The sequence below is a fragment of the Phasianus colchicus genome, chromosome 6, assembly GCF_987193195.1.
Source record: "Phasianus colchicus chromosome 6, bPhaCol1.hap1.1, whole genome shotgun sequence".
Lineage (NCBI taxonomy): Eukaryota > Metazoa > Chordata > Aves > Galliformes > Phasianidae > Phasianus > Phasianus colchicus.
Window position 1 is genome coordinate 2226179 of NC_143441.1, and position 12724 is coordinate 2238902.

Below are 12724 nucleotides of genomic sequence, written 5' to 3' on the forward strand. Positions count from 1 at the left end.
GCCCCTGCAGTTGGGAACCAAAACATAACTGTCTTGAGCAGTACAGTGCTTTGCTTTCTCTTTCCACTTGATCTAGAGCAGAAGCAGCCTTTAGCTGCAGTCAGTGCCAGGACTTGTTGGCCTTTTGTTGCCCATTAACACTAGTTTGGGGGTGAAGAACGGAAAGATGTGTGCAGGCATGGCCAGTAGTCCTGGCTCAGAAGCCGTTTACCAAAACAGTCGCAACAGAGAGCTTGAGAGCTGTTACATGCTTGCTGAGGACTGCAGGGTGCAGAGGGCTGACTGGTAAGAGGTGCCGAAAACTTGTTTGAGGATGGGTCTGTCCTGAGTCCTTGAGTGAGCTACCAGTGTCAGCTTGAGGTTATTCTGAGCCGTCTTGGCTCTGCGGCTGCATCCTTGGAGGAGCCAAGTATCATTCGGGAGTCACCTCTTCTGCACGCTCCTACCTGATCAACCAGGGAAATAACCCTGTGCATTGGCAACCTGGTGCAGGTTTGGTGTAAGTAAGGAAAAAGCACTCCTGACATCTAGGCACTATCACATCTCTTTACTCAGTTGAAGATTAATTCTGTTTGTTGTGGAGTCACAAGAGTGGCCTTTGGCAGTTGTCATTGAATCAAATTTAATGATAGGTCACAAGGAAGTTCAAAGAGAAACACTTCTTTTTGGCCTTTTCTTTCTTAAAAAGCTGTTCTTTGGTGACTTGTCAAAATGTTTAACGACATTAATAAAAAAAAACCTTCTTACAGATGTGTTTTGACAAATGGATACAGTGCACTTAATTCGGCTTTGAGGTGAACTTGCAGGGATCCTGTTTTAAAGCTCCCTGTGCTTTCCGGGAGAAGTTATCACTTCACAGGGATAAAGAATATTTACTTATCTTTGGGGTGGTTAGTTCAGTATCCCATTCTGAGAATTGAATGGCTTTTCAGTCTTCTTCCTCTTGTGCAATAAGCAGGGGGAATAAGGCCTGAAGTTCTTTGCCACTGCCTCACTCTTGTTCCCCCTCCTTGCAGTTCTTCCTGCATTGGTTGAGTTGTCTCAATGGGAGTTTCGTTTGTTGTGCTGGGAGCAGCAAGGTCCACTTGTTATGGGACTGGCTCTGCAACCACTTGCAGTAATTGCACCACTTGTATAGTGAAGGCCAAATTGAACCTCTAGTGCTAAAAAATGTTTTTTTCCCCACCTTTCTGTCTGAGTTGTGGGATTTGCCCAAGTTGTGGCATCTGCATTTCTTTCAGACTGGCACTTTTTTGGTCATTCTCTGGCACTCCCTGCCAGGAGTGTGATACTGTAATACTCTAATAAGCTTCTGAATATGTCAAGTCATTTTCTTGTTGAAGGGAAGTTTATTTTAATTCTTGTGAGTCTTGGTCAAAATTCAGGCTTAGAATCATTTTTATTGCACCTTATTGTGCATTACTAACTCAGGACAGTGTCAACAGTTTGAGAAGAGAAGCTACTGCTTCTTTTTCACACTGCATATTGGCATCAAATACCATTTAGCACTTCTCTGATGCTTTTTGAAGATCTTTCCTATTATTCAGGACAGGCTTTCATACTTTAATTGGCTTTTAAAACCTGTTTGTCTTTAGCCAGTCGCTTCTGAATAAATTCACTTTCTTAGACTAAAACCAAAGTTCTGATCAGATTTTCTTACATCCATCCTGTCTTTGCCAGTTTCTAGTTTCATCTTGCAGACCTGCTTGCCAATATTCTCTGACTAGTCACATGAGCAAGTGCAATAGTAGCTACTAGTGTTTTTTGGTGAAAATAAATGAAATTGTAATATATACAGTAATTGAGTCTGACTACAGGATATTCATGTACAGTCAAGTTCACTATGTGGAAGTTCCTGTTCTCTGTGCACCAAAATAATTTAGAGAGTACTGGGAGAAATTTTTAGCTTTTTTTACAGCTCGTGGAGCACCTGAAAATGTTCTAGCTAAGGTGGAGATTTCTGTGTAGTGAGTAAATTTAAATCCCACTCACAGTAGTGTTTTTTTTTTTTTAAATCTCCTTGCCTATCAAGAAGTAGCACGCTGGCGTTAGGTTTCCTGGAGTATCAGTGGTGTTAGTAGCACTCCTTTGCTTTATCATCCTCCATTTTCCAGAACATGGGATAGTGTTCTTCAGCATCTGTCAATCATGTTAAATCATATTTATTTTTGCTATCAGTAAACAGAAGCTTTTTTATGATGATCTAAAATCTTATTCTTTTTTTCCCCAGTCAGTCACCAGTGAGACACATAGCTTATTTTACATACAAATGCATTAGATAGTCTCATTTCTGTCTTGCTCTAAATAATTTGTTGTGTAACATGAATGGACTGTTGGTTTTCACCCTCTTCTCTGAGGTAGGGTGTTAGGTGCATTTAAGGTTTATTCCAAAGTTGGCATTTGTAATAGTTTGCCTATAGCTAGTGATTCTCTCTTCCTCCTCCTAGCCCACCACCCTCTTTTTTTTCTCACTATCACTTGTGTGAAACTAGAGATGGCACTGAAAAATAGGGCAATGTGTTCTAAGACAGCAGTGTTTCAAATAATTTGGTTTTGCAGAAATGGAAGAATGTAATTGAGCAGAAGCAGAGACCTATGTTTAACTGTTTAATGGGCTCAGTTATGAGAAATCATCTGATATTTTCAGAGGTGAAAAAATTTACTGTTGGAGATGTAAAGGTGTTTTGATTTAGGTAGAAACAAAGTAAATCTTGTTTTTATTTGCAAAAAAATGGGTCACTTCCCAGCTCAACCCTTTGGATTCTGCTCTTGGGCTCCTACCGCCATTGTTTCTGCTGTGCTGGTGCAGGAGCTCTGTGGAGGTGAGCACAAGATCTCATCCCACTGCAGCACATGGAGTGTGAGACCTGGCTGCCTCAGTGTCACTGGCAGAGTACCCAATGACTTCACAAATGCCAGGGTTTCATGTTTCAGTGGAATGCTGCCTTTTTGATTTTTTAATCCTGCTCTCCCTTACCAGTGTCTGTCATGTCTCTTATTATGAAACCTAGGAAGTGTGGGATAGGTGAGTGGATGGTGAGTTGGATTGACAGCTGCCTGACTGGCAAAGCTCAGAGGGTTGTCATCAGCGGATGACCTGGATGAAAGGATTGAGTCCATCCTCAGCAAGTTTGCTGATGATACAAAGCTAGGAGGAGTGGGTGACACTCCACCTAGCACTGTCCATTCAACAGCACCTGGACAGGCTGGAGAGTTGGACGGGGAAGAACCTGATGAGGTTTAACAAGAGCAAGTTGGAGTCTTGCACTTGTGTGGAGTCTCCTTCTATGGAGATATTCAAGACCCATCTGGACAACTACCTGTGTGACCTATTGTAGGGTACTTTCTTTATTGGGGGAGTTGGACTCGATGTCTTGAGGTCCCTTCCAACCCCTGTGATTCTGCGATTCTCTGTGAGCTGATTTTTGAGTGAATCCCTGCTGTGGTGCCAGCTTGAGCTTTATTTTCTTCTTCATGAAATACTTTGTCCCTCCCCATCCCCCCTTCCCCCAAAAAAACAAAAAAACCCCAGCACTGTGGTCTCCTGTTCTTCACAAATATTGAAGTCACTTCTCTCTGAAATGCCTCTATGCCTCTCTTCCTTAATCTGATTTGAGCTGAGATGAAAAAGAGGAGTTTTGCTTGTTTGATGGGTAGCATTCTACATGTAGGCCATCTCTTTGCTACTTCTGCATAATCATTTGCTTCCTTTTTCAGCCTAGCTTTGTGCACAGCATCAGTCCTCCAAAAGAACTCATAACGATAGAAAAGGATTAACAGAAAGACAGTTGTTTTGGGAACAGATGGTGACAAGAAACACTGAGATGTTGGCAGCTATTCAGAAGCTGAGCTCAGTTCTCTGTTGTCTTGCCATCAGGCTACACTTACTTTTTACTTAGATGCATCGTGATGCAATTAGATGCTGAGAGGTGTTTTTGGAAAGCACTCTGGTATCTAAAGATCTTTGAAAAAACTAAATGGAATAACTCATCCTGTGGCTTTCAAATCAGAGTATTACTTCTGTCCACAAAAGGAGTGCCATGGGCTCTCAGTTGCTTTGTCAGATTTACATAAGCAGTGTGGTATGCTTATGTGAATCATTTGAAACATAAGGTATGCAAATATGCGTACCTTATTTTAAAGCTTCTAAGCTACATACTTCACTTCCTGAAATCGTAATATAAATCACATATATTGCAACTGCATGTTCCTTCATCAGTGATTGGTGCTGCTTTGTTGTAAAGCCACAGCTATACAGCTGAATATGGTTGTAATGAAGAGGTTATTCATTAAGAATTGCTGTGTTACTGTAACGTCAGTGCAAGTGATAACTTTTTAGGAGGTTATTATTTGCATTGAGATATATTTGTGCAACTAAAGTGCCAGGTTTACAAAAAAAGATCACTGAAGTTCTTTTTAAGAATTTTGCAAAATAAAAAGAAAGCAAATAGAGAAAGGAAGTAATACTTAGGACAGCATAATTTGGACACCATGTCATTAATGCCAAAGTTGAATGGTGGTATGCTTATTTTCCTTAAGTTCTTTGCAGGTTTCAGAACACTTTCTATTGGAATGTAGCTTTGCATTCTGGATCCTGACTCAGTGCAGGAGGAAAGGTACTGTGGTTCAAATAAGTTAAAAAAAAAAAAAACCAGTTAATTTGCAAAGCAAACATAGCTGTATTTTTCTGTGCTAGTTTTGTTTCATGATAATGAGCCTTTCTTGTTAGACAGTATAGTTCTGGGTTCTTGTGGGTATTACTGGGGACTAGGACTCATCGTTTGTGTTTTGCTGATACAAACCTTGAGCAGTCATTGCTGATAATGTTCTTCCTTCAGCAGCAGGGGGAGTAACTCAGCAGTTGCATTCCTGGAGTGAAACATTTCTTCTTGTGAAAAATACTCTTCAGCCTGTGTTATCACTGTGTCTGTTGTGAACCAGGAGTAAATGTGATACTGGTTAGCAAAGAGCAGGTATCCTGATTTTTGTTTTTTCCGACAAGAATGAGAATAGTGAGTCACTGGCAGAACAGGCAGAATGCCAGCTGGAATCATCCTCACAAAATGAATGTGCTTCTCCTGAAATGAGCTCAACGCCAGTTAGTGTGCCTTATGCACACTAATGCTTCCATACGATTCCTTAAAGGAAGCTTATAAACCTTAAAAACCCACCTTTCAATATTAATTTCTTTATATAATTAATTTATTCTCTTGTATGTAAGCATTTCTTATAAGCTTATAGTGGAATACTATCAAATGAACAGTAACAGTGCTCTGCTGTTAAAGCAACAGCAAGAAAGAAAGTGGTGGAGGGTAGGTATCTGGGAAAAACTGCTGCCCTTTACCTGTCCACACTGACATAAACTTGTGATTAGCTTTGTTTAGGTTGATAAATGATTATAACCATAATTTTTAAAAATCCTTTCGTTTTCGCTTTTCCTAGCACTGAATCAAGATAAATGAGTTACAGTTCACATTCTGGAGAGAGGGAAATGCCAGTCTGAGCTAAATTACTTGTGTGGAACTGGTGTTTCAATAGAGAACCTAGTTGTCCTGATGTCCTAATCCTTTCCTCCTGTCTCTTAAGTAATTTGATCTGGTGTTTGATTAATAAATAACTCATTTTGGTAACAGCAGGTGTATTGTCACAACAAGAAGGTAACCAGCCTACTTGTGATGTGCAGTAGGTAAATGAAGTTTGCAAAACCCTTGTTCACTCTTGTCAGATAAACGGAACTGTGCCTGCATGCATCAGCTCATGCTGCTATACCATATGCCTAAGCTTTGGAACAGCTAGCTTTGGAAGGAGACAAGCCCTGCCTCTGTGTTTTGTTCTGGCTTCACTGGGCTGGCTGAAAGGGTTGGGAGGTGGTTTTTTTGTATGCATGGTATGGTTTCCTAACAGAAAGATGTTTAATGCCATATCAAAGCTGAAAAGCAGATGCCAGCTGCTTACTGTATTTGGTTCTACCTCTCAAGTTACTGGAGAATGCTAAAGAGACCTCTTGCTGTTTCCTAGGACAGGCTGGAGTGATATTTGTGCAACATGCTGTGTAATGGCACAATTTCCCTCCCCTGTCTCATCATTGTAAAATGGATTTGAACTATTGACCCTAGACATTTCTGAGTGTGTCAGAGCACTTGTGTGATTCCTACTATCTTTCTGATTTCTTTATCAAGTGAATGGCAGGAGGACAGGCTGAGAGAACTGGGGCTTTTCAGCTTGGAGAGAAGGCTCCAGGGGAACCCGATAGGAGACCTGTCAGTATCTAAAGGGGAACTATAAGAAGGAAGGGAACAGACTCTTTAATAGGGTTATAGGACGGGGGGAAGCAGTTTCAAACCAAGATAGGGGAGATTTAGTTTGAAGAAGGTGTGGGGTTTTTTTTGTTTGTTTTTTGTTTTGTTTTGTTTTTTACAGTAAGGCTGGTGAGGTTCTGAAACAGGTTGCCTGGAGAGGTGGTGGATGCTCCATCCTTGGAGACATTCAAGATCAGACTCGACTGGGCTCTGAGCAGGCTGATCTAGCTGCAGATGTCTCTGTTCATTGCAGGGGAGTTGGACTAAATGACTTCTAATCTTTTAAACTCCAGTGATTCTGTGTTTGCATTCATTACTTGAAGCTCTACTCTGAACAGAATACAAAATGCATGTTCTGAGTGATCAGTTGCACAGCACCCCTTGGGATTTGCCTTTTAACTGAACTCCTCTCCTTTTGGGGGATGTATTGTAATCGAACAAGAGCTTGCCTTTCTAAATGAGCTACTTCACTTTCTATAGTGAGAAATTGTAGATGTAGATCAAACAAACCTTCACCAATCTGACTTGATCTAGCTGTCACTAGGTAGCATGCTGGGAAGCAAGTGTAGAAGCACAATTCAAGTGTATCAAGCACAATTCAGAAGGGAGTGGCTAATTCTGTCTGTGAGCTGACAAGTAGCAAAACTGCATAATGCTCTTTTTCTGGATGCTGATGACCACTTTGGGGGTTTGGGGGATGAGAAAGCTCTGCTGGCTTTCTTGTCCCTAGAGGGGTTCTATTCTCACTGTTCCTGCCTGGATAACTAAGACAGGGAAGACAAGTGACACATGCTTGCATGTTTCTATAGTTGGTGAAAAATTAACATTCAGGAAATATTTTTTGGTCCTGTGAAATTAGCGTAGATCACTATCTTGTCAGAGTGATATAACTATCTGATACTGATAAAGCTTTTCTTACAGCACAAGTAGCAAGGAAATTTTTTATTTCTTCTTTTCAGGTTCTACTTAAATATATTAAATAGCTTTAATAAATATACTAATAGCAAAAGTTAATTGGCAAGTCATATTGTGTATAATAAAACATTTTTTAGTGTTCTTCCTGGTGTTTTCACTGCAAATGTAAACCTATCCTGTGGTGGGACTTCATGAATACACTTTTCCATGGAAGTTAATAGGGAAACAATTATTAGTTAACTGACTATTTCCATATTCCATAGTCTTAAGGGAATAATCAATAATGCATTGTCCCATGCATTATGTTTAACAAGAGGTGGCAAGATAAGGTGTTCTATGTAGCATTTCATATATAGTTATCTGTAAACTTTCCTTGCTTGAAAGTAAAAGCAAGCAATGGATAAAATCAAGGATTTGTTTCTTCAACTTTGTGCCAAAGGGTAAAGGTATGAGCTAAAGCTGCCAAGCTGCTTTTATATATCTTCTTTGTGCCCAGCTTATTTTTCCAAGTAGTTATTCTTTTACAGTTTGCTGCATTTAAGAACCTCCTCTCATGATAGAGTGTGTCAATCCTAATGGTATTTGGTGAGAGGAGAGCAGAAAGTAAGAGGAAGGGCATTTTATGGCTAGATGACTTCCCTTTTGTATGCTGATCACAGACTGAACAATCAGTTCGATTTAAAAATAACATGAATAAATTATGAATGATGTGATTAAGCATATAATTTAAGATGATGGTTTTGATTTTGACTTGGTTGTCTCAAATATGAACATTTATTTTCCTTTAGCTATTTCTTTGACACTGCTGTATATAGTATTTATTCTGTAGTATTTTTTTTGTTTGGTGGTTGGGTTTTTTGTTTGTTTGTTTTTCCAAACAAAAAAGTGGAACACCTGGCTTCTTGGATTCTTTCCTTTTTGGCTCACTCCTTTTCTCCTTTCTCCTGCTTACAGGTCAGTGCTCAGTTCACAAAACGGATCCAGACAAAAATCAAGGACCTTCTGCAGCAAATGGAGGAAGGGCTGAAGACAGCAGATCCCCACGACTGCTCTGCCTATACTGGCTGGACTGGTGAGAGATCTAGACAGTGAATGAAGAATGTTTGTTGAATGGTGTGAGTGAGTCTTTTCACAAAAGGACCTTTAGATATTCTGGTAGAAGCAGTAGCAGAACTCTGATACAGTATGAGTTGCTTTCTTTTAACTATGTAACCTTGGTCACTGTTATCTGCAGTCACTTCCATTGGCTTCAGTGGACCAACAATCTCAGTATAGAGAGTTAATAGGCTTTTGTGTATTGAGATATTTATTTTGCAAAATGGATTTTTTAAGGCTACTTCTTCTTTTGAATTACCTGTCATTTTTTTAAGGTTTTATTAAAATTAGCCATTTTCACTTTTTTTGCTCAACTGACTTAGAGGTAGTTAACTGGCATAATGGTAATAGCATCTTCTGATCATTGAGGAGATTATGCTCTCTGCGCAGAAGCCTTAGTATGTATGGTATGGGTAGAATAAAATCATAGAATGGCCTGGGTTAAAAAGGACCATGATGATCATCTAGTTTCAACCCTCTGCTATGTGCAGGGTTGCCAACCACCAGGCCAGGCTGCCCAGAGCCACATCCAGCCTGGCCTTGAATGCCTCCAGGATGGGGCATCCATAACCTACTTGGGCAACCTGTTCCAGTGCCTCACCACCCTCTGTGTAAAAAAACTTCCTCCTAATATCCAACCTAAACCTCCCCTGTCTCAGTTTAAAACCATTCCTCCTTGACCTGTCACTATCCACCCTCACAAACAGCCATTCCCCCTCCTGTTTATATGCTCCCTTCAAATATTGGAAGGCCTCACAAGAGCCAAGTAGAGGGGGACAATCACCTCCCTCTCCCTGCTGGCCACCCCTTTTTTCATGCAGCCCAGCACACAGTTGGCCTTCCGGGCTGCAAGCGCACACTGCTGGCTCATGTCCAGCTTCTCGTCCACCAGGACCCCCAAGTCCTTATCCGCAGGGCTGCTCTCAAGGAGTTCTTCCCCCAGTTTGTATAAATACTTGGGATTGGCCCAGCCCAACTGCAGCACCCTGCACTTGGCCTTACTGAACTACAATAGGTTCACATGGGCCCACTTCTCCAGCCTGTCCAGGTCCCTCTGGATGGCTTCCCTTCCCTCCAGTGCATCGGCTGCACCGCTCAGCTTGGTGTCATCTGCAAACTTGCTGAGGCTGCACTTGATAAAAACTGGAGGGTAGTTTGGCTCTGCTGTTTTGTCTGTACAAAAATGTTAAAATGAGAACGTGGGAAGGAGTGGAATGGAGGTAAGGCTGCAAAACTGTGAATTATATGAAGAGAAATATGTGTGTGCAAGTGCTGTTTATCCCTAAACATCACTGTTCTTTTACTTTGCAGTACTAATGCTGTCAAAATGTGAATGAACCCTATTGATCCTTTAGGCAGTGCCTGCAGATGTCAAGCCTGACACAGCCACTGCTCTTCAAGCTGCCAATACTCTTTTGCATCTTAGCCTCTAAAGTGCTGCTTTGCTATTACAATGGCAAATTGTATTCCTGCTCTATCTTATGCTTTAGACATTCTTCTTATTTTAGCATAGCATGTTTGATATGTGCCATGAGGAGATCTGTTATCTTTGTCCGTTTGTCAGGGAGGGGGAAGCAGCCTGGAAAAGCTCTCCAGGCTTTGCCTGTGCTTAGTCTTAATTTTGGCAGTGGAAATACAAAATTTCTTCACTTTCTTCTTGATATTTCAGCACAGATGGTACTGTGGGTGGATGAGTGGGGATGTTTTAGACAATTCATGTGTAAACGATAGATATGTTTCAAGGTCTAAGACTGGCTGGTGAGTGAGTGCAGGAGATGTCAAGTAGCCAAGAAGGCCCATGGGTTTATGAAAAAGAGTATGGCCAGCAGTTTGAGGGAGGTTATCATCCCCTTCTACTCTGCCTTGGTGAGGCCTCATCTGGGATACTTAGTCCAGGTCTGGGCTCCTCAGTTTAAGCAAGACATGGAACTACTGAAGGGTCACCAGCAGAGGGCCACAAAGGTGGGGCTTGGAACATATCTCTTTTGAGGAAAGTCTGAGAGATCTGAGGCTTGTTCAGCCTGGAGGAGAGAAGACTGAGGACAGATCTTACAAATGCTTATAAATATCTAATGGGGGGAATCAAGTCGATGGAGACAGACTCTTTCCCGTGGTGCCTAGCAGCAGGAGAAAGAGCAATAGGCACAAACTGGGACACAGGAAGTTCCATCTGAACATGAGGAAAAATTTTTTTTACTATGAGGACAACAGAGCATTAGAACTGCCCAGAGAAGTTGTGGAGTTTCCTTTTCTGGAGATATTCAAAAACTGCTGTCTCACTCCAATTTATGGGAGGAAGAGGAGGTTCTTGTAATGTATATATATCTGACGGTAAGATTAAGACACAGTGGATCAAATGTTAGCCCAACCAGTTTATTACAAATACTAATCGTTTAGGGAGGCGGGGAAGGGAAGATGAGCGATAGAAAAGATAAGAAATAAAAGCAAGGAGTCTTTGTAGGAAGCAGGAGGGAGATGGTCACCACCACGAATCCAGCATTGCTCGTAGGTCGGTCATTGATCTTCAGTAGTGGTGGATCATTGGGGGGTGTTGTTCAGTTGACGCCGATGATGGTGATGGTGGAGATGAGGGAGAAACTTTCCAATTGCTGTACAAGCTTATAAGTAAGCCCAAAGTGGTTGAGTCAGCTCCTTTTGGAGTGACAGCTTCTGGCTTTTGGATCTCAGCAGGAACTCCTTTTGTTCCCATCTTCTGGGCCTTGCCAGCAAATAAGAGGGAGCAGGGAGGTGCCCACTTGTATCATGCCTTCACAGCATACAATGGTATTATCCCCCAGTCTCTCATAGCAAGCTGGAGTTATTTGGTCACAGATCTTCCACCAGTAAACAGTCCTGAGCACTCTCTTCTGAAGGCAAACAGCTCCAAAGAAATGCTTTTAAATGTAAAATTGTCCACACAGTGATGCTGACTGCCACACAGCGACACCCACCTCTCATCTCCTAGATAAGTCAGTCTTATCATAAGAAATGCTTCAGAAAGCAAACTTTGAGCCAAAAACAAAGAAGGGTTGAGACACCTGCCTGAATACTTTCCTGTGCAACCTACTGTAGGGAGCCTGCTTTAGCCAGGGGTGTTGGATGAGAGATACCTTCAAACCCCAGCAATTCTGTGATTCTAACACCATGACTGACAGCAGACATTACTAAGCATGTTGAAAGTGACTCATAAGCTAAAACTAACACAACCATCGTTAGCTGAACAAGTAATGCACTCTAATGAGAATTTTTTTTCTTCCTGTCCTATAGACAGATTTCTCATTACATCTACTTCGAGCTATAAAATTCTTTCAGGGTTTCTGTGGAATTGCCTCAATAAAAATACTAAAATGGTCTGGATTTTGAAAAACTTCATGAAAATACTTTCTCCGCAGTCTTGCTTCTTGCAACATTTTGATAGAATGTGAAAATCAGAAGGTAAAAGCCAAATCTGAAAAGAACTGCCCTGCTTGTTATGTGCCAAGTCTTGACAAATCTTAGTGGAGGTGAGCAGTCCTGAATATTGGCTTGTACTTTGGAAGCATCTTCAGAATCTTGAAATGCTTATTGTTGTCACATAACAATATTAAAACCCGTGGTAGAGTCCATTGTGCTTATATACTAATACAGATACTGTTTGTACATGGCAAATGTCTTGGAGCATTTTGCACAAGAAAGGGTTGGATAAGCTGGACCTCATGGCTAGTTCCCAATTACAGCCTTGATCTGCATATTTGGTGCGATCTGTGAAAGAGTTGCAGAAATACCAGTCAGGCCAGCAGCCCCAGAGGCAGTGTTTTCCTGCCATTGCTTTGATGAAGGAGACAGCAAATAGGCCACAATCTCCTGTGCCACTGAGTTGGCCTAACCAAGCTCTTCTCCAAGCCTTCTTGGAGCCATCTGTAAATGCCTTTTCAAGGCTGTCCTAGAGAACATCTGAGCATGTACCACTGCTCTTATAGTACCATTCTTGTACATGTCAAAAACACTCTCTGTTGAACTGAGCGTGTCTAGTTTGTTCTCCACTTTATTCATGGCACAGAAGAATCTCATCCCTGCTCAAAAAAAGAGGAGTTTGAGTGGTTTATACCACATGGTCAGAAGGTACATTTTTTGCTTCTATACATGTACGCTTCTAGTTGGCCAAGAAACATCCACTTAGAGTTGTTTCACTTCGTTAAAAGCTGCAATGATATAGATTTAAGGTTGGGTTTTGTTTTGTTTTAAATGAAACTATATAATCATTGTAATGGAGTGAAGCTTGATTTAACCATCCAGCATTCTCCTAGGACTTGTTTGCTTTCTGGCTTTTACAAGCTAGCTTAAATCTTAAGGTGTCATAATGTCATTGTGAAATTTGTTCAGGGGTTATAAACAACTTGACAAGTCGAATTTAAGAACTGCTTAAAATATCCTTT

The 12724-nt window shown here is 41.2% G+C and overlaps 1 protein-coding gene across 3 annotated transcripts in view; it reads left to right on the forward strand.

Moving 5' to 3' along the window:
• LANCL2 (LanC like glutathione S-transferase 2) overlaps nt 1–12724 on the forward strand; it is a 54321-nt gene that overhangs the window by 19974 nt on the left and 21623 nt on the right. For all 3 annotated transcript variants that reach the window (XM_090142185.1, XM_031599375.2, XM_090142186.1), the window contains one exon: nt 8169–8286. In XM_090142185.1, the coding sequence (XP_089998311.1) occupies nt 8169–8286 (118 nt within the window). The remainder of the gene's footprint in view (nt 1–8168; nt 8287–12724) is intronic.